Source organism: Seriola lalandi, unplaced genomic scaffold (assembly GCF_002814215.2).
Source record: "Seriola lalandi dorsalis isolate HSWRI2012SDOR001 ecotype SW California unplaced genomic scaffold, Sedor1 jcf7180002054544, whole genome shotgun sequence".
Classification (NCBI taxonomy): domain Eukaryota; kingdom Metazoa; phylum Chordata; class Actinopteri; order Carangiformes; family Carangidae; genus Seriola; species Seriola lalandi.
In genome coordinates this window covers 4,950,785-4,972,099 of record NW_019525097.1, presented here as the reverse complement: position 1 = coordinate 4,972,099, position 21,315 = coordinate 4,950,785, and the positions used below count along the sequence as shown (strand labels likewise).

The window sequence follows — 21,315 nt, the reverse complement described above, 5'->3', positions numbered from 1 at the left end:
TGCTCCGTTTGAAAAGACCATACCACTGTTTTTGTTTTTGTTTTTGGCCATGTTACCAGTGCAGCAATGCCCGTCTGTGGGTCAGTCCATCACTTTGGCTGAGACTGAAATATCTCAACAACCATTAGCGTAATTTAGAAGAAATCCTATTAAACAACCTGCCAAGTCTCATGTTTCAAAAATGTTTCAATTGTTTTCAACAACTGTGTTCAACAAAAGAAGGAACTAATGTGACAAAACTGTGACTCCTGAAACATGGGCAAACCCACTGCATCATCAAAAAGGTTAACTTTTTTTCCCATTGTTATGTTATTCTCTCTATAGTGATGCCCTGCTTTCCATTCATCCACATGACCACCTGGGAGTTGCCTGCCTGGCACACAAGCTGTAGCACTTTGCTGAGAGGCTCCAGGGCTGCAGGAAAGGAATAGCGCTAATCGCTCCCACTGGCATCACTCCAGAGTTGACCTCAGCTCTCACTGGTCCTGACTTACATAAACAACCAAATGACTTTATGTCATGAGATGGTGTGACAAAGTTAGGTCACATCAAGTTCAGTATAACCCAAAGCTGAATTGTAAGAATGTAAAATGTTTCATAATTGTAAGACTGCTTAGGCATTTAAATGTTCCAACAATCAGTAAATAAGACTTCCGTTTCATGTAAAATACAGCAGGGGAACCACTTTGCTGGAGTGGGTGTCACATTCAAAAATTGATTTTCATCTTGGAAACAAACTCTTCATTTTGTTAAATCCTTGCATCTTTTGGTAATTGCAGACATACTGTGTTGCACAGCAACTAATGCAACAGCTCCTTGGGCTCTGAGAGCAAATGGACGTGTGATGGCAGCGGCCCTTACAGCGAGGCAGAAGGTAATGCACACAGTCGTCATATTGTAGATGGACAGTGTTTGTGCTGCAGCTGTGTGTAAACTCCCTGCTTGTGCCTCTGTGAGGGTCTCCCCCCAGAGGAATAACCGCTTTAACTGTACCATAAATAATCACTGCATGTATTCAATACTCCAATACCACAACTCTTATCCATATCAAACACGCTACACTCAGAAAGATGTATGAGCCAATATCCTGATGCACTGTCAGCTCGTTTCTGGACTTCTTATTTTGGAGTGCTACGTTTTCCTGGTGTCGTACATGAGCATTGAAACAGTCAAACCTTTTTATTTCTTAATAATGTCCCTGAATAACTGTGATTTGGTACTACAGAGAAAAAAACAGATAGTGTTCTGATGCAGTAAGAGTTTATAAGCAGTGGTCACTATCCAGAGAAAATAACTTTTTCACAGAAGACATTTGAACACACCACAGCAGGAAAAACACAGGTGTTGAAGGTGATAAAATTAACGATGTTATTAGTAGCATCTGTGCTTTTCCTATTAGGACAAGTCAAGATGTCTGCTGTGAAAAAGGCCCGTTTATTGGAAAGAGCTGCTCCATTTAAACCAAACTGGGTTAAACTAATGAGGAAAGACTGGTTTCCAGTGCTACGCACTTTACTCTGAGGGACTATCAGTAACTAATGCTTATGAATGTTTTAATTAGTGTGTGTGTGTGTGTGTGAGGGCTGCTTTGGTTGAATGAATTTTCTTGTGATGTCGTATAGATTTAATTTGTTACAAGTCTCTCTTGTCAAGGTGACTTTGCGCTTGATGAGACTTTATTCCCCTTCCTTTCTACTGATTGAATACTGTATCACTGAACGCTGTAGCTACCACTGAGGACACAGATGTCCTCAGCATTTTCTTTTTGAAGAACAGGGGGAATTATCAGTCATGGGAAAGATAATTTTTTTGATTATTTTCATGTTTCTTTCCAGGAACCTTCCCACTATTTACCAGATATGTACAAGTATCAGTTACTTAATAGGGAAATTTCAGGAAACTATGGGACCTGTAAAATACTGCTGATGAGTATCATTATTTTATTACTTTTCTCCTGTGAGACAAAAGCAATTAGTTTCTTTTTAATCATTCCTAAATAATGTTTGACAGCTGAATCATGCAAACTCATGCCAAAACAATGGACATGCCAAGCTGATCAGTGAACCTGTACAGTTCTTGTTCATTGCAGCTGCAAGAACAACCAACATTGTGAGTCAGCCTCTTTCCACAGTGCACTGGAACAACAGCTCACAGAGTGAGTTTGCCTCCTGTGCTGTGGATGGCTGATGTCACGCCAGTCCATTAAAGACGGAGTACGAGGGAAGCGTGTGTCTGTCAGGCCGTATTACATGAGGACGACGGTGATGGACTGCCTTGGGGCTACAGTTGGAGCCTCTCATTCCTCCTACCAAACCTCCATCCGACTCCTGGAGCAACCTCATGATGTCAGTAACGGCCATCTCTCTCTCTCTCTCTCAAACACACTTTCCCTCTCCACGTGGACACAAGAGTTTGTTTTGCTGCATCATGTATCCATCCATGAGTGGTCATGTGAAAATCTTACCCAGGTTATTACATAATTAACAAAAGCCAGAGCTGAAACTATTAGTCACTTAAGTCGGTCGACCAAAAAGAAACTATCAATAACTTTTCTGAAGCAAAAAATAACAAAAATTCAGTGGTTCCATCAAATGTGCAGATCTGATGCTTCTCTTTGTCATATGATCGTAAACTGTGTCTGTTGGCTGCACAAAACAAACAATCTGAGCACATCTCTGAAATTCTTTGACAAAACAATTTATTGAATAATCTGATTATTTATTTAATCATAATGAAAATAATTGTTGGTTGCAGCCTTAGAAAAATATCATTTAATGTCATTGAAGTTTATAAATAATTTTCTAACTGCATCCTCCTCCACCCATACAAGTAGTGACTGTTAGAAAGGTTTTGCAGATCATCAGTGCAATAAAACAGAACTCGTATTCTGCAGCTCGAAGTCGTACAGTGTAATTTGACTTGTATGTTTTACTAAGGGAGATATCACATCTCCCGAGTCATGTAATCATATCTAATCTCTGACTTTTTATCAATTTGAATAGTTTTGCCAAGTATGTCTGTCTGAGGGCAATCGTTGAGAAAAATAAGCCCACTCAAAGCAGTGTGGTGCCACAATATGCAAGGAAAGACCGTATGTAAACATTCTCCATACTCCACCTACACAATAAACCCCACACTACAGCTGATGATACGACACCAAAAATCTGGATTCCATCCATTTCAGGATTTTCAAGCACAGTGTGATTTTTCTCTGTCTGGAATCATTGTAATGCAATATTTACACTACATGCACGATATGTTAAAAACAATGTTGAGGCTATAAATCATGTAGTTTAATGTATCTCTCATCCTAAAAGTATAGACACACTGTAGTTTTCACCCTTTTTGTGTTATTTAATACCAGCCAGTGTCTCTACCGGTGGTATTTACAGATTGCCCCCCTCCTACCCTGTAGCTCTGCACCTGCTTTGTTGTGTTGTTTGTAAAATAGATGGATTCACTCCAGTGTGCTCTTATCCAACAGGCCCATGGACCATGTCTGCGGTCCATCTGCCAGCTTTGTAGAATCCAAATGTTCCTCACAGCATGATCATAGTGAACAGTGCAGCAGCTCCAGCATACGGCCTGCTGCAACACGGATGTCACAAAAACACACTCACTCTGCACTCATATCAAGGTTCTCCTTTTATATCCCACTGTTATGTCTTTCTTACTCTAATAATAATATTTTGAGGTTTAATGTTAATTTTGTGATTCTTTTTTTTTTTTCTTGTCTTCCTTCTTTTATTCCTGCATGAAGTAATTAATAAATAAATAAGAATACATTAGAGGTAATCTCTAATTACTGATTAGATTTGGTATTAAAATATGTACACTCAATACAATCAGTTAATACATCCAGACAATTATTCAGTATTCAAGTAAAACGATATCTGGCCTTCTAAAATGCAACATTGTGATATTCTCATTTAAGTTATGGTACAATTAATACATTTGCTTGTCCTGAGGAAAGTCACTTGTAAATAAGTCTGTCAAAGTCTTTCTTACTTTACAAGAAATGTAGCTATGTGTTGCCAGACAATATGCAGCTTCCTCATAGCTGTTCTCTACAAAAACATATACAAAGAACTGTGGCAAGTTCTCAAGATACTTGGGGACAACCTACCTGCCAAGAAACTATGTGCAAGTGTACTGAGGAGAAAAGGGTAGTCACACCAAATGTTGATTTAGTTTTTCTCTGTTTACAGCAATTGGTATAAAGTTAATTGATAAATAAAAAAAGATTCATGGCGTTATTTTGAAAGTATCCTGACTTTACTTTTAGCGTAGAGTATTTTATATACTCTTGTTTATGATGTGTGATATACACAACATATTTCCAACTAGTGTCTGAACACTTAAAGGACTAGAGAAGAAGTTGCGTTCCAGAAACGTAGAAAATTCCGCCTTCCAACATGGTAACAATATATCCAAAGATATTGTCGACTGACGATAAAACTCATGATTTCTCGACCCTGTGTTCCAATATTGAGTCATTTAAAAACTTGGCAGGAAACATTGTAAGTACCTCATGCTACCCATTATCCCCGACGTACGCCGATCCTGCTGTAAAACAACATTGAGGATTCAAAGCTCAAACCACCCTGAACTAAACCAAGAGCGTTCTGTCACCATGGAGACAGAAGAAGCTCAGACCGGCGCATTGCAGGTAGCCTGTACATTGAGTGGCGTATATAAAGTAAGATTAACGGTAGAAAACAGATATTAAATGTTATTTGTTTAGCCAAGTCCAAGTGTTTTTAGCCAGTTGTCCACGACATAGTTCCTGTCGTAAAGCAGTCGTAGTTAACAGCTAACATTAGCATTCCTTGGTGTAGCCTAACCACAGAGGCAGTTAACGTTAGCTTAAACCCATATTTTAATTGGATTAACACCTTAACACTTTACCATCACATTAAAATACCTAAAACGTAAGCAAGAATCTATCTACAACTGCTGGGATGTGAAACTTTTAATTTGTGATTTGTGTCTTCTTTTTAAACAGAGGAGCTGCAAAAACAGTCCACAAAACCTCTGCAATAATGTCGAAGTCCCCTTATCCTTCTGGGCCCAACCTCAAGGCCCCCAAGGACTGCAGAATTATGAGGAGGATCATTGCTGAAGATCTAGACTGGTCCCTGGTTATAGTGCCTTGTCTATCAAACCTCTGCCTGCAAAGCATTGTGAGAAACTTTGAGGGTATGTTTTTGTTTTTAGCTGCATCATTATATATCATTTTACACACTCACCTGTTGTATAAGTTGAACTTGACTGTAGATCTTAAACCTTTTACAGAAAAGCCTATATTTGAAGAACTTAGACCCATCCATAGAGACTTCATTCAGGAGAAATTATCTGTTTCCCTGCCTCTGCGTGTGACAGCCAAATTGATCAGTGATGGCGTCTACTGGAAGAGGTGCTGTGAGCAGCGGTGGGACCTTTGTGATGTCTCACATTATGGCCATAGCTGGAAGCGAATGTTCTTTGAGAGGCACATGGAGAGCATTATTGAGCTTTTTATTCCAGATGTCACAGAGCCAAAGAAAGTTCTAGAGATCGTCCCACTCTGTAAAGACTACGTCAAGAGGTTGGATATCTCCCAGCTGTTGCCGCCTATAAAGGAGCCCCAGAATGAGGAAGAGGAGTATGGCTCAGAGTTGGCAAGCAACACTGACTATGATGAACCCTTAAACCACTTTAACTTTAGCATCCTGCTTGACAAGCTGACACGTCTGGAAGAGCTCCATTTGGTGTACAGGGTCAAACAATGTGGTATGAACTTTGAATGGAAGATGTTTGAGATGACTGACCGAGATTGTGAATCCCTCTCCAAGGCCCTTAAGTCCTGTAAAACTTTGAAGGTGAATATTAATTCCTCTTCAGTGGTTTATGGCATGCTGCCTCTTTTAGTTCTGCATCCTTGCAAAGTATGGAGCTTGATTGTCTGGAGCATGTTGTAATTCAGCGCTCCTGACTTTCTTGCCAGCTAAAAAGGGTTATTTACAGAAACGTCCCCAAAATCATGAAACAGGAAAATTGTTGTTGGCACAACCTTAAATGCATGCTCTATTTACATCAAAGAAAAGACAGCAGAGCCTCTGGCTGCAACCTAAATAAGTCACTATTTGACACAGCAGTTTTGTCACATGAATTTATTACTGCATGAAAACCTGGCATATATCTGCTACTGGTTTCTGTGCATGATAGGGAAACTGTACACTATTTACTGTATATGATTATTGGAGCTGATATTAGGGCTGCAATTAATGATTGATTAATCTGTTGATTATTGTTATTAATCGTTTAGTCAGTTAAATGTCAGGAATTAATAAAAATGCATATTACAGCTGCAAAAAGCCTATGGTGAAATATTCAAATTCCTTGTTTTGTCCGACCAACAGTCCAAAACCCAATGATATTTCACTTACAATTATATAAAATGGAGAAAAACTGCAAGTTTTCACATCTTAGAAGCTAGAAATGCTTGTTATTTTTGCCTGATAAATGACTTAACTACTTCAACTTCATTTTATTGATCAGTCAAGTAAATTAATTAACAAATCATTTTCAGCACTAACTGATGTTCTTTTCATTTACTTACTTTATGTTACATTATATAACGCTTTGTTTTGTGGTGAGGACAGGAAAGTTACATTTATGCACGTGGCAGGTTCTCAATATAAAGAATTCACACAACCAGCTATTTTCAAAGCTAATGCTCTATTATCTTATATGTGTTCCTAATGGTTCAGTTCTTGTTAATCCTCATATTATACTGTTTCTACAGCTTCTGAGGCTCCATGAAAGCCACATTGAGGATAAAAAGTGCAGACTGCTGGTGAAACACCTTTTGGACCACCCATCCCTCAGGGAGCTTGACTTCTCTCACAACCTGATCGGAGACAGAGGAGCCAGAGCTATCGGCAAGCTGCTCACCAGGAGTAAACTGGAGATCCTGAACATGTGTGACAATAATATAAGAGACCCAGGGGCCAAAGCAATAGCTCATGGCTTGTCCAAGAACTCCACTCTTTTGTCCCTCAACCTGCGTCTCAACCGTCTGACAGATGAGGGAGGCCAGGCCATAGGTAAGGCCTTGCTGAACAACAACACCCTCCGTCATCTGCACCTGGGAGCCAATAAGGTGACAGGGCTGACTGCCATCGCTTTGGCTAAAGTGCTAGATGAGAATCAAACCCTGAAAAGCCTCAATCTTTCCTGCAACAGCCTGGGTGAGGTAAGTAAGGCAGTCATGATGAATTTGTCTCCTCACATATCCTTATGCTCATGACACAACAGAAAACAAACTGCTGCAGCGATTAAAAATGAAAAACAATATCACTATTCTTAGATCATTACTGCTAGGCAGGCAAAACATGGTGAGCTTGAGCTGAGGATGATGCCACAGGAAAGGAATTTAGTCATACGTTTTGTAAGAATCCCGTATTGTGAGATCATGTGTGGCTGAAATGATCTGTAACAATTGTGATACTCATAAATACATTATTTAGCTAAAATACCTAAAATTCACTGGTACCTGCCTCTAAAATGTGAATATTTGCTGGTTTTCTTAGTCTTCTATGATAATAAACAAAATATTTTGTGGTTTTGGAATGTTGGTTAGACAAAAGAAGAAATTTGGACATGTAAACTTGGGTCCTGGGAAATTTTGATGGATATTTTCACTACTTTCTGACATTAACAAAGCATGCTGGTGCCTGCACAAACACAATACAGTGAAGTAACCACACAGAGAAGCTTTGAAGTACAAGGATTTTCAATTATTCATAGTTATGTGTGGAAAACATGCAATAATGGAAAGTGTTGTTTCCCCGTGAGAGGTAGATCTGAGTTTCCCCTTCTCATGCTTTCTCCTCTTCGGGATTTCACTGGATAATGTATCTCTGACTGGAATACACTGTAGAGGATCAAAAACCACCCACATAGCAGAAATGAGACGTGCAGTACCATCAATATCTTTGACCTTGATCCACTCTTTTCACAAAAATAGAAATGCCTGTTTCAGACATCACAATAAAATACTGTTGACACTCAATAAACAAAGACACAATAAGCAGTTTAGAAAGTAAACGCTATTTCAGACAGCAAAAGTTGCTTAGGGGTTATTTTTCAAGGTTATCAAGACTGTTATTCAGACCTTTTAGAAACAACATCCTGTGATGTGTTCAACATAGACATACATCAATGCCAAATGTTTGTTTGTTCTCTCTGTCCCCGTGCATGTGTGTGCAGGATGGGGGTAAAGCTCTGGAGAAGGCGATGTCTCATAACACCATCGTCACAGAATGCGACATCCGCCTGACCGAGGTTGATGAGCACATCGTTTCCTTCATTAACCAGGTGGCTTGGACCAACCAGAGTTTAGAACAAAAGAAACAAGCTAAAGGGAAGAAAACCAAGTAGACATCAACAGCTACTCTTTGTAATACAAACCAGTCTTTATTAGTCATTGATCCCTGACCTGTGTATTCATTCAAAAGCACTGTATGCCAAAGTTCATCGCTAAATTTGACCAAATTTAATCTAAAACACAAAAAATATCAGATCTTTCTTCTGTTTAGATTCTGGTATCTAGTTTGTTCTGAGCACCACGGACTGGTTAGGGATGTCAGAAAAGTATTGAGAGATTGAGACACAGACCAACATATTGGTTTTGGTCTTTTAATGGGATTTGCTGAGTAAAAATTATATATAATATTGACAAACTTATCCTTTGAAAACATTTTTATTTTCAGGCGTTTAGTGGAGCATAACTCGAAACAAAACATGTGAAAAGGTCATTATATATTAACATTAACATATTAAGACATAGACCCTTAATTAAGCCAGTTTGCAAAATGTGTAGCATCACAGTAATCTTTGTAAGTAATTTCTGACACATATTTTAGTGAGCATTTCAATTTATTGAGGAGCTTTTTTTGTCATTTTGATACACAGATTTGGTATTCAGTCATTATGTAACATCAAGGCAACGTTGTGGTGGTGTTGGAATACATACAGTCTTGCGTTGTTTTTTGTTTTTACCTATATCTACTGGTTAATAGTGTAACACCTTTGCTAGGCACCAAAAAAAAAAAAAATTTAAGTGTAATTAATGTCACAATGTTTTCCCAATTCTTGACCTTTCAAAGATCACTAGTTCTGTAGAATCATAAGAAGAGAAGCAAAGCTATTCTGTAGGTTCATGGTGGACTAATTCAGCAAAAATACAAACACCAGTCTATGATTACTGATAGTCTTTAGATCAGCAACCTTCAACAATCATTCAACCTTCCCTTAAAAATATGTGTGCCATATGTGTTTATGCTTGCATGTGTGTGTGCATTTTTTGTTAAATAAAGGTGTATCAAATATAATTTAAAAAATGTAAAAATGGGTTTGAAATTAAACAAAAATCATTCAGACAGATCAATTTAAAGCAGCACAAAGATGCTATTGGCTGCGTTGCCTGTAGCATTTTAAAAGGGATTGCATTGCCATTTGTAACTTAACAAACTCACCCTCTCACATCTGCACATCAAAAATGTCCCTGCTCCGGTTACCTCTAAGTGTGTGTGACACATTCATCTAAGCACAAGATCCACATCGACAGTCATTCTAACCGCTTGTCTCTATTTTATTTACAGTACAAAGCCTTTCCACCCTACAGTCTTGAAATCCACAAAATTATTTAAATATAAAAAAGAGCCCCAGAGCATTCTTGAGTGAAAGAGTACATATCATAACCTAACCTACTTAATAAACATGATAAAGGGTTCAGTGCTTTGCATGACAAAAGCTTTTATGCTAACAGTCATCTATGGAGGAAAAATGTCATTATGAAACTTCCAGTCAGATTTATAACCATTGTCAATACCCCAGATAGTTTTTTGTGACTATTGTTACGTAAACATTGCACTGGTAAACACATTTTTCTGTTCTGTATGAATATCACAGTGAAGCCATCCGAAAGGCTTGTTGGCTAATCATGAATGAGAATATGTGGTGACTTCAGTATGAAACATTTGCCCTTCAACCTTCGCCTCCTACAAGTGGGATAGTAAATCGACATTTCAGGACATTTCAATCCCTGGTGGAGTTTGCATGCTCTTTGTTTGTTGTTTGTCGTATCCTCTGGGCTTTACTATACAAGGACATGCAAGTCCTCCTGATTTTCAGCCTTCTGCCCAATGCATGCTGGGATATGATGAACCCTTCATGACTCTGGCTAAAGAAACTGAATGAATTAATGAATGAATTTCAGTCCGTGTCTCATTGGTTTCCTGCTAGCTAAAAAAAATGTTGGCATGTTGGCCAAAAAAGGCTGCGTAGTGTATCTCCTATAAACCATTTAGTTTTACATTTCTTATTTGCTTTCTTGACAAATTAGATGTCAAGATTGAGACCACTTTTAGGTCTGCCCATTAAATATGAGCTAGAGCCAGCAGCCAGTTAGCTTAGCCTGTTTCCCTGTTTCTGGTCTTTATGCTAAGACAAACCAAACTGTCGAATGATTTAATATCCGTAAAGATATCTCAATGTACACAGTAAGTGCTACGAACTCCAGGACCTGGAGCAGGTTGCACCTGCTGTTTGTAAGTTCAGATTTGGCTATGTTTATTCATCATGCAAGTATTCACTAAATGGAGATTTACATTTCACTCATTTAAAATGGATTGCACTATATAAAGTAGTTCTTATGTACAAATTCATTGTAAAGTACATTAATACTACTAAGCTTGAAGCTCATTTTTCTCCATAATGTTTAAATCAATAATTACCAACTTCTACTTGTAATTAATTTTAATACATAAACTGACACCCTAAAACATTTGGAAGTTATTTTATAGCTCATGATGTTTCAGTGACTTGACAACTAAGACAGTCCTTACGTTTTAATGGTGCAACCCGATTTATTAAATCATTAATTTGAGACTAACTGGTAGTTACTAAGAGCACACAAACTAAGTGATGAAAGTACAAATGGCTGGTGCAACCAAAGTCCTGGAAGAACCCGAGGAACAAATCTCTAACAATTTCCTGTTCCTGGAATGGGAACATTAGTAAAGTTATGACAGGTTGGTTCTGTGTTTGCAAACCCCTTCGACAGAGTTATTACACAGCTGATCCTTGCAAACACCAGATCAAACTGAAATGTCTGCATAGCTGCGTAAACCTAAAGTTGAAAAAAAGAAGCAATGACCAAGTTGTGGGATGTTGTTGCAAACAGAATCCTTGCCCTTAATACGATCCTGAGTTTTAGGGGCTTGCATAGATGACCTGGTTGCGGAAACAGGTTAAAACAGTTTACAGACTGTTTTTCTTTGAAACTCATTTGTTGAATGAAATGGGAGGTTTGATAGAATCTATATATTTTTTCATGTCTCACTTCCTTTGACTATTTTCAGTGCATTCGCTAGTATTGCTATAAAGATAGTCCACAACTCCAAACCTACCACCACACATGGAATGTAATGAGTATGGCTCGTTGGTCACAATTTACAGTACAAGCCCATTATTGTGAAGACAAGTCGTAACAGGAAGAAACACAAAATGTCTGACCACAGGAAAGATTCACACTATTCTTAGAAATTCAAGGATTCGGATGGTCCTAATGGCAGAAAATGCTCTGCCAACAATCCATGCCAGGTCAGCTTTCACTGCGGGTCTTATGAGATGATGACTGGCTCGTAAATAAACACTTCTGCTTTCTTGAATGAGCTCTGTGCTTTTTTTCATCCATTAAAGTAGAACTAAACAACCATTTATAAATGTTGCACACTTTGAATGATGAGTTGTTTTTCACTGGGCTGAGTTGTTGCATTTTCAAAGCTAATTCCTACCAATACCTCTTTCAAAAAGTTCTAGCATGAATGATTTTTAGCTCTCTTTAAACATTTATTTTTGTGCATGGCTTGGCTGTAAAACAAAATTCACCATGACTAAGAAACTACATGCACTCAGTTGAGAGGAAGTATTTTTTTAGTTCTTTAAAGTAATCCTGTTATATTATTAAATCTGACACTATCAGTAGTGAATCCAGGCCTCTGCCTATTTCTAGCGTCTTTGATGGCCAGCTCTCTGGCTGTCTCTCTGATATGCATCAGCAGCAGCATCAGTAGCAGCACAGAGCTGGCTATATAAGAGCTGTGTTACATTATGAACAAAATCATCTGCAGAATATTTAGGGTCTGATTCTTAGGACGTTTTGTATCTTAACTACAGTAATAACATCAGGTAATACAACATGTTTCTCCTGTACATTGTACACCATGTTCTATTATGAGTGTAAATTTCACTTGTTTAAATAGGATGATGAAGAGATGAGATGATTTAAGTTATGGTAGCTTATGCCTGTCAGTAACAGTTGATCGCTAGGCACTTAACTAAAGAGGTAGGCAGAATAAAAAATATTGCCAAATATGAAAGTAAATTGATCTTTGAGATTTTAAACTAGCTGAGGTGACACAGATCTATCAATATTATGGTGAGGTTTATTACTATCTAGTTGGCCATTATACAAAATGTACAGTTTACAGTGAATAAGAAACAGTTTGAAGAAGTGTTGTTCATTCAGTTTGATGTTCTCGTGTCCTTTAGCCTTCCTGTGCTAAATTATTCATCGACTGTGTTACTATATTTAGCAAGCCGAGAAGTATAATGTCATTGGAACCAAGCTGACTTCAGCTAACTGGTTATTTTGGCGTCTGTATCAGACACTTATTTTTATGCTATGGAAATGTGTTCCTTTTTTTAGAGGATTTCTATGAGCATTGACTTTGAATGAACTGATTTAAATCACCCAGTATCAAAAAGTTTTACATGCAGATGTTTACATTTTATATTCGGGCCCAAGTTATCTTCACTTTATAAGAGCTGTAAGACGTAGTTTATTTTAGCAAAACTATTTAGTCTTGTTATTTATGCTTTGATAAGAAGGCTGATATCTTTGCATCTTCCCTCATGATTTGCCCAATTCACATGACTCACATGATGTGTGTGTCAATTCATTTATCAAAATTTAATTTCTTCATTCATTCATTAAATGTCATATCCCTTTCATGTCTCTGCAATTTCTTATGCTACCATTGAGTCAGAACCCATTTCAGGCTCCAAATACTAGAACATGTTGACTCATGTCCTTGCAAATTGTCTGTGACTAAGATCTACAAATATGGCATTTACAGTAGGATGTGACTCCTCTTAGTATTCCTTGGTTATTTGACTCTTTATTGACGCTGTACGTGACACTTTGGCAGTATGGTCCTTTAAAGCCGCATTGCATTTTAAACAACAGTCTCATCAAGACCATCAAGTCTGTTTTCCCTGACATATTAAGTGTACTGTAAGGACTTTCCCAGACATACTTTTCCTTCTGTTTGTTTGAGGCGACAGTGCCTTTAGAAACTTGAACAAATCCTTGTTTGTGGTAGCTTGTAGTAGTAAAAGAGGGAAGAAGCAGAAATCATTATTATCCTAACCCAGGAGTTAGGAGGTTTCTTATTCTGTGCCTGTATCATTATATTCTTTGCTCAGACAAGTGTGGCAGCCGTGGGTCATAGTGAGGTCTCTACACAGGAGCCGTTTCTGTGCAGGGAGTGGTGGTCGTGGTTGAGGCAGCCCTCGTTGCGATGTACAATGAGCACTGGGAAGTACAGAGCATCCTGATAGGCTGGAGGGTTCTCCTCACTGGTCTGCTGGCCTGACAGACAGCGCGTGCTCTCTGTGGGGCAGGACTGCTCATTCAGACTCCCGCTACTCCTCCACAGGCAGCTCCGCCTGGAGCCGTACAAGCGGCCAAGTGAGAAGCGGCTGGCGCTAAAGGGGATGCGGGGGCTCCCTGTGTTGCAGATGCTGAGGGCGCTGCGAGAGAAGATGGAGGAGCTGCTGATGGCACGGTGGCAGCGTTCACAGTTCTGCCTGTAGCTGCCATAGCCTCCACATACGGAGTAGCTGTTACAGCTCCCTGAGAGCTGGGCCAGGTCCATGAGAACTGCTTCTGAGTAGCTGGGCACCAGCTGCTGGTTGGAGCGGATGTGCCACTCCAGCTCTGTGCTGTCGATTGTGTTGACTCTTGGGATGTGTCGGCAATACGGCCGCTCTTCAGATGGTGTTGCTGGCACATAGTCAAAACCAAACAGCTTTTCTACATGGTAGTGTACACAAGCAGTGCGGTACTCTGTCAGCACCCGCAGAGGCCAGGAGAGGGTGAAAGCAGCTGCCAGCCAAAAAGTGGAGTTAGTTGCGTACCAGGGGAGGTGACTAGGGTCAGAAAAGGCAATCATATACTCTTTAAAGTCTACATTCTTCAGATGCATTCCCTCACGGGCCTCCATGTAGTCATCCAGACCCTCATTCTCTGTGAAGAACCTGGCCCGCTGGGTCAGATAGGAGTTCTCTGACTCCACACTGGCAAAGCTAAAGCACTTAGTGAACCTCAGCCTGGTGATAGGGAAGCCCTCCAGGCCCAACAGGTGCTTTGAGATGTCCTTAACCCCACAGTTCCCATAGTCAAACTCCGCCTCAGCCACGTGGGTGTTGACTCGCTCATGGTACACCTGTGTAGTGGTGTATGCATCTCCGTTACGGTAGCGCGTCACCTGCCGTGTTCTCCTCACATAGTGATAGCTGATGGCCTTCCACCAGATGCAGGGTGTAGCCTGCTGCATTCGCTGGATGCGCTCGGCTACAGTGTCCACATCCACCTTGTACTGCAGCTCATTCCTGGTGTAGCAGTGCCAGCACTCCACCAGGTAGACCACATAGAGCATGACCAGGAAGGCCAGAGGGATGTAGATGTAGCCGTTGGAGCAGGGACTGTCGTGGTACATCATGGATTTTCCCTTGTAAGCACTGTCGAAGGAGAGGCGTGTGACCTTGGTCACCTGGCACCAGGCCATCACCCCGACGCAGCCATACATCAGCAGGGACAGCAGCAGGCATTTCCAATGGGTTTCCTGACACAAGGATTTAGTCAAGGACTGTTTCTGGGGCCGCTGCTACAAGATGAGAAAACAGAAAAACGTTACTAGAAAAATACTGTATATTTCTCACCTAGAAGTAAATGGTACATCTTTGTGTATTATTAACAAAACCAATGTGTGTGTGACAAAATACTTAATAACATCAAAGCAATGAGGAACCACTACACATTTTTAATATAATATTGTGATTCATTTGATAAAAATGAGTATGACCTAAAAATCTGTTAGAGATAAAGTTAGACAGAGTTAAAAAGCAGTGGCCCACATATAAAATATTTAAGTAAATTTTCTGCATTGTAAGTGCTTTTGCATAGTTTATGCATGAGCTGTGAGCCAATTTCTCAAGTCTTGGTCTGTGCTTGTTATGATCAAAAGACCCCCTCACGTGTGTAATCAAATTCAAGAAAAATGTCTGATTAATGCAAAAGTTCAATGTTACCCATATACCTTGTTTTCAGTGAATGGCCCTGTGAGCTTCTGGCTCACTGGTGTGTGGGTGTGCACAGAGCAAATGTTACCTCTGTTTATATAAATATGATATGAGAGTTTAAAAAAAAAAAAAAAAAAAAAGGAGTAAGAGAATGGAAATATTCTGAGGGGTAGACCCAACATTTAATGTCAAGCCAGCCAGAAAACAGCAGTTGTTTGACTCTGGCAGCATAAAGCTGGTGCCATCCTTTATCACTTCGGGCACAGCAAGCCCCACTGCCCGCATCAAGAGCTAGTCACGCCTTTTGGGAACACAGCTACACAAACCTGGCAGAGATTCAAAAGCCCCAGGAAAGATGGATTATAACAAAATTCATTCAAAAAAATTTGCATAACACATCACACTAAGGCAGAGGCTGCTGTGTATAGACAGCCAACACTTAGGATTGTACTGTAGCAGCACTGATTCAATTAAAAAACATCTATCACATAGGACAGCCCATAGGTCAGCTCCTACATATGAGTGACCACAACAGTCACACAACCAGCACCACTGCATTGATGTATTGAATTCAACACATCAGCTCTGTGGCTCTACGAGTGACAGACGAGCGTAAATAATAGATGTTCTTTCTCCATAATTATCTTCCCCACCTTGGTCACATGGTTCCCCAAGTCCCTTACCAACCCAAGGTTACACCCCACGGTGCAAAAGGGATTAACACTGAAATTCCCCTTTGAGATGAACCTACTGCAGGAGGGGTATTTACTCACTAGTATCCTGTGCACGCTTGACAACCATAATCAATACAACATGACATACTTTGTGGCTCATGTTACATTTTACAGCCCTCTGTTTAAGCAGCTGGAATAATGATGAACAGTTGTGTGGCAGGAAATAGCATGTGCATGTGAAACAGTCAAGCAAAAATGTGCCTGCGTTTATATGGAACGCAAATGTACCTTTATGTTGCAGCTTTTTATTATAAATGTGCGGTTAAATTAAAGCAAACCTTGAAACAGCAGTCATGTACAGAGATGTGTAGACATGTAAATCAAGGTGTAGCGCGCAAAAATTCAACTGAGCAAGCTTCACCCTTCACCTGAAGAATAATATCATTAGGCGAACTGACAGATTCAGTGACAGCTGGTGGCTAACAAGATCATTATTATTTCTATTGCAACATACGACATTTCAATTGAAAAGGCCCTGCTTGAGATCAGAACAGAGATGTTCATTAGGCCTATGCATAGCAGAAAAGTGACTCATCACATGAACACAGTGGTGTTGACACCTTGAACACATTAGACAAAGAAATTCCTCTGGCCTGTCTGGTTAGCAAGAAGGACCTTTTATTCAGAGGTAGAGCAAACCTCATGTATCTGTGATGCAGGGATGCAGACAGATGCAAGCAGAAAAAAATATCAGTACATTTATTGGTTACAATATGATTTCCATGTGTTCTCCTGGATTTAACATCTGCCTCTAAATTGGAATAATTTCGATTTGTGTTCTACACAAATATGGTGTAAGATGGTATAAAAAGCCTCTGAAGTTTCTTATTCTGAGCCTGTATTTTTTCTTTCCTTCATTATATTCTTTGCTCAGACAAGTGTGAGCACTGATACTAGTTGTGTTGTATGTGTTTTATAGTCCTTTCACACAAGAACACAAACAATTTGCATTCAGGCTTTAAAAAGAAACTATAAACATACAGAGAACATGTAGCTTATAATGTATGAGCACTTGAAAATGAAAATATCCATTAAAAACAAAAGGCATTAGAGACAAATGAAAGCTGTTGTGTTAGTATAAAATCCATAAAACAGCCAGTTAAGAAACGTGATCAGTATTTTAGAAAACAAATGTTCCAGTAACAACCTTTAAGAGTTGAGAAGCGTCACAATTTATGGGACCACTGTGGTGCCTTTAACTAAGTGCCTCTCACACTCATGGACACTTTCTCTTGACATAATAAGAGCAGCTAGGTTACATAAAAACCCTCTTGTGTAATGGACATGTAACTTGTCCAACATGTGTGTTTGTAGGGGAAGTCTACACAGTGACAGGTAAGTAAAGACTTCTGATTACTAAAAAGGATTACATTTGTTACTCAGGCAAAAAAAAGTCTGTTGTAGTGGCATCAAAACAAAAAAATATGGTCAGTTATTCTAACATTTCACATTCACCCTCAGAGTGTATAACTCACTATCTGGAACAAACCCACAGATTTAGTTCCCGCGAGGAGTTTTCTTGTGGGAAAATAACTGTGGAAACATTTGAACAAAACAGCCCATTCTCACATTCTCTGACTGTAACAGCATCATTTTCCTGACGACCCGTTTGAACCTTTTCCAGGACCCACAAGAAGTCCCTGAACCCCATTTTGGAAACCACTTGTCTGGAGGGGAGACAAACCGGGAGGACATGCATGCACGTCCACAATCTCGGGTGCGCGCTCGGACGCACAGGTTCATATGCATTACTGTTTATTAGCCCACAAGTACAATTACTGTAACATAGTGTAATTCCCATGTGTTGCATGTACATTGGCTCCAATTAAACCCTACTCTGCAAATTCTGATTATTATAGTGAGATTATTGTGATTCCACTGTAATATCAATGAAATCGGTCACACTAATGAAAGGCTGAATTTGCTCCACATGCATTAGGGTAAGGGAATTGGCCTCCACACTGCAAACAGTGTTTCCTTACCTCCTCTCGGGGGCTGTCTGACTCCTCTTCGGGGACGGTGGTGGTGGTGCTGCTTTCACTGGCCGTTGCAGCCGATGCTGGGGACATGATGATGAAAACGGTACAAAAACCGGGGCATGGATCTCCTGTTGGGATAGGGGTTTTCCAAATCACACTGGAACACAAACACACCGAGAACCCCTTTGCGCATCATCCAAAAGAAACCAGTTCACTCGGAGCCCAAATGGAAACGCTCAAAAGACGCACCATCCCAGCGTCTTCCAGGTGGGCAGACGTCGCTGGGTATAGCCTAAGGGAATCCGCTCATTGTGCCTCACAAGACCACGGAATCAGAATAGACTGAGAGACTCCTCCCGAGATGCAATGCCTAGATGCTGATGAAGAATGCTGCAAGGGATGCAATGTTAGGAAATGGCAAAGGCAGGCAGACAGCTCCTCTCCCTGTAGGCAGTGCCCATGGCAGCCAGCGAAGCTGTGAAGCAGGACAAAGACGACAGGCAGCGGCACGTGTGCGCAGCCACCCCGACACAACAATGTAAATAACACACACACATCCCACTTCAAGTAAATCACAACCGCACACAGAGGCGGTGCTGCACAGAGGAACCCACCCCCTGCATCCCATTAGCTGCATGACCTTGTCTCTATGCACCAAAAGATTATTATATTCCTGTACAAGGCTGCAATAGTAGGAAAAATAATCAAAAAGAGCTACTGAGAAACATACAGGTAAATAAGTCTTGACATTATATTTCTTTATAGATAAAAACAAACCATTAAATCTCCTCAGTAAACTCACCACAGACACACTACATAGGGGAAAACAATGTAAATGCATATAGTGTAATAATATCTAAGATCTTCATGTTTTGATTGACCATAGTTTGTGTATTATGACATTAAGACAAAACATTAATATATTCAGTATTAAAAGCACATAAAATGTAGAACTAAGTAGGGCCTATGGGAGATTTAAGGTATGAGTTGTTTATGAGATTAAGGTATATGTTTTTCTTTCAGTAATGTATTTTATACTTCAGGTTAGTGAAGTTCAACTCTCATCAACATATTTCCATTTTGTTATGAAGATAATTCTTTATTCTGTTATGCTCTATGCTTCACAACAAAGTGTAGATATCTTTAAGCTCATGTGTCACAAATGAAGTTTATAAAAAAGTGTGTGATGATTTTGGCAGCAAATTTCTATATTGAACTCTTATCCAGGTCGAATTTTTCCTGTCATAAAAATAATTACCAAGATGACACACATTTATGAAAACACTTGGGTTTGGAAATCAAATCAAATCAAATCAATCAATCAATCAATCAATCAATCAATCAATCAATCAATCAATCAATCAATCAATCAATCAATCATAATCTCCTCACTCCTGATACAAAAGATCTCATTTCCTGTGATGAATCCAAAAGGCTGCAGTGAACTGAAATATGGTCCAATTTAATGTTTATCTGATTTTATTCACTATGACTGACTTACTGTGGCCAGAGGGACAAGTGGCAACAACTGGCACAGCTTTAATGAGTTGTTATGGGAAAGCAGAGGGTGGCGCAGTCATAAATACTTAGAAATACAATACAATAAGATTAAGGATGTATAAAAGCATATTTTACATTCTTCCCATTCCTTCCATTGTAACACCACTGTTTAAACATGAACCATTTACCTTATAATCCTGGCACACAGGCCTTTGTTTATCATAGGCCACAGTAAGGACATTGGACTGGACTGCTGGCACAAAATGGAATAAGTAAACATAACAGTAGATGACATGAAAACAGATGGCAGCTCTTGGCAGCAGTAAAGGTTTCTCTCTGACAGCCACTATTGTTTGACTGTATTTATGATGAATCTGGTTCTCTCAAAGCAGAGCGCAGTAGCTGTGTGAGTGAGCCCTCTAAAGGCCAAACCACAACAAGCGTGTTCCAAAAATAGAAAAGGGAAATAAGAAGTGATAGCTGGGTTACTCCTGAATGTTTGGGAGGTCAGAATTATAACATTAACCCCTGCTTACAGACATTACAAGCCTTGGCCCAAGACAGAAAATGCTGGACAAATGTATTATTTTATCACGTATTGATTCAGATAGATTAAGTTAAGTTATGTCAATGGAAATACAGAGCTGCCACACCAGTAGGCTGTGTGAAACAAATATTGTGGTGTTATGTTACACTGTATTTCAAAGTGTGGATTAACACTACCCGTCACCACGAGAGTCCACAGCACACACTTCAGCACTAATGAATATTCAGTGTCACAGTCAAATTAAATTAGTCAGACGTGTGTGAATCAAGTTCAGGTTTTGTAGCTTCTCAGACAAAGGCCAAAAATCCCATGAATAATAATGTGTCTGTAGTTTGTTGCTGCTGCCACACACACTGGGTGTGCTGTGAAGAACCAGACTTCCTGTTGTGACTTTAAAAATAAAACTCACGTCTGTCAAAAGCTTGTTTTGGGGAATTCCGTGTAGCAAAAGGACAAGTAGTGGTCATGGTGTTTTTGTGAACAAATGAACATGACTGCATGTGAGACTTGACTTACTTGAGATGAAAAACCTAGTAAGATCCAAGAATGATAAAAAAAAAATGACTACATGCACACAGATTCAGAATTTAATTATGAAGCATATGCATTAAAATGTCTTGGTCTATGCAAAAAAAAAAAAAAAAACCACTAAAAATCTTTTATTCATACCTTCATTGATTTGAAAGACTTGTAGTTGACCTGCAATTTATATGTGAGGACTCAAGACTTCACTTGGACAAATACTTAAAGGACCATATTAGTGCACTGGCAGGTTTTAGCTATTTAACTACAAATCATGTATTCTTCATATATTTCCTGAACATTTTGGCCTTGAGTTGATTCATATTTATCAATGTTAGATTAATGTTGCATGATAATGCAGTTTGGTCTGCAAGTCTGTAATAATATAACTCTTATAAACAATATAACTAGTATAATTAATATAACTCTTACAAACATGCAGATTTGATGTTCACAGTTCAAGTCAGGCCACTGCTCAGATTTATGAAAAATTAAGGTCATGAGTCTGTGATCTCTGAAATAATTTCATTAGGTTATTTGGATTTTTATTAATGTTTCATTTATTCAGTAAGCTGTTCAGATCTAAATGCCTCCTCGAACCCTTGCACATTTGTCTATT

General features: G+C 39.3%; 2 protein-coding genes and 1 long non-coding RNA gene across 3 annotated transcripts; 2 read left to right on the top strand and 1 right to left on the bottom strand.

Moving 5' to 3' along the window:
• The first annotated feature begins 294 nt into the window (after positions 1 to 294).
• drc5 (dynein regulatory complex subunit 5) lies at positions 295 to 11,717 on the top strand. Its single transcript, XM_023414936.2, has 6 exons — positions 295 to 2,345; positions 3,485 to 3,637; positions 5,006 to 5,199; positions 5,296 to 5,861; positions 6,788 to 7,237; positions 8,254 to 11,717. Exons 1-6 carry the CDS (start codon positions 2,341 to 2,343, stop codon positions 8,422 to 8,424), a joined length of 1,539 nt encoding a protein of 512 aa, XP_023270704.1. The 5' UTR covers positions 295 to 2,340; the 3' UTR covers positions 8,425 to 11,717.
• On the bottom strand, positions 8,904 to 18,967 carry tmem151ba (transmembrane protein 151Ba). The gene is made up of 2 exons (XM_023414937.2): positions 18,131 to 18,967; positions 8,904 to 14,999 (listed from the first exon to the last, which is right to left on the bottom strand). The coding sequence occupies exons 1-2, from the start codon at positions 18,215 to 18,217 to the stop codon at positions 13,557 to 13,559; spliced, it is 1,530 nt and encodes a 509-aa protein (XP_023270705.1). The 5' UTR covers positions 18,218 to 18,967; the 3' UTR covers positions 8,904 to 13,556.
• LOC147818643 (uncharacterized) lies at positions 14,995 to 20,594 on the top strand. The gene is made up of 2 exons (XR_015437795.1): positions 14,995 to 17,885; positions 18,088 to 20,594. It is a non-coding gene; the product is annotated as an uncharacterized LOC147818643 (long non-coding RNA).
• The last annotated feature ends 721 nt before the right edge of the window (positions 20,595 to 21,315 follow it).

What these genes read in the sequence shown, in the direction of transcription:
- tmem151ba (XM_023414937.2), bottom strand. Translation starts at nt 18,217, where the DNA reads ATGTCCCCAGCATCGGCTGCAACGGCCAGTGAAAGCAGCACCACCACC. An exon ending in CAGACAGCCCCCGAGAGGAG is followed by an intron (nt 15,000 to 18,130) that starts GTAAGGAAACAC and finishes CTCATCTTGTAG; the next exon opens with CAGCGGCCCCAGAAACAGTC.
- drc5 (XM_023414936.2), top strand. An exon ending in AGTCCTGTAAAACTTTGAAG is followed by an intron (nt 5,862 to 6,787) that starts GTGAATATTAAT and finishes CTGTTTCTACAG; the next exon opens with CTTCTGAGGCTCCATGAAAG. An exon ending in CCTGCAACAGCCTGGGTGAG is followed by an intron (nt 7,238 to 8,253) that starts GTAAGTAAGGCA and finishes ATGTGTGTGCAG; the next exon opens with GATGGGGGTAAAGCTCTGGA.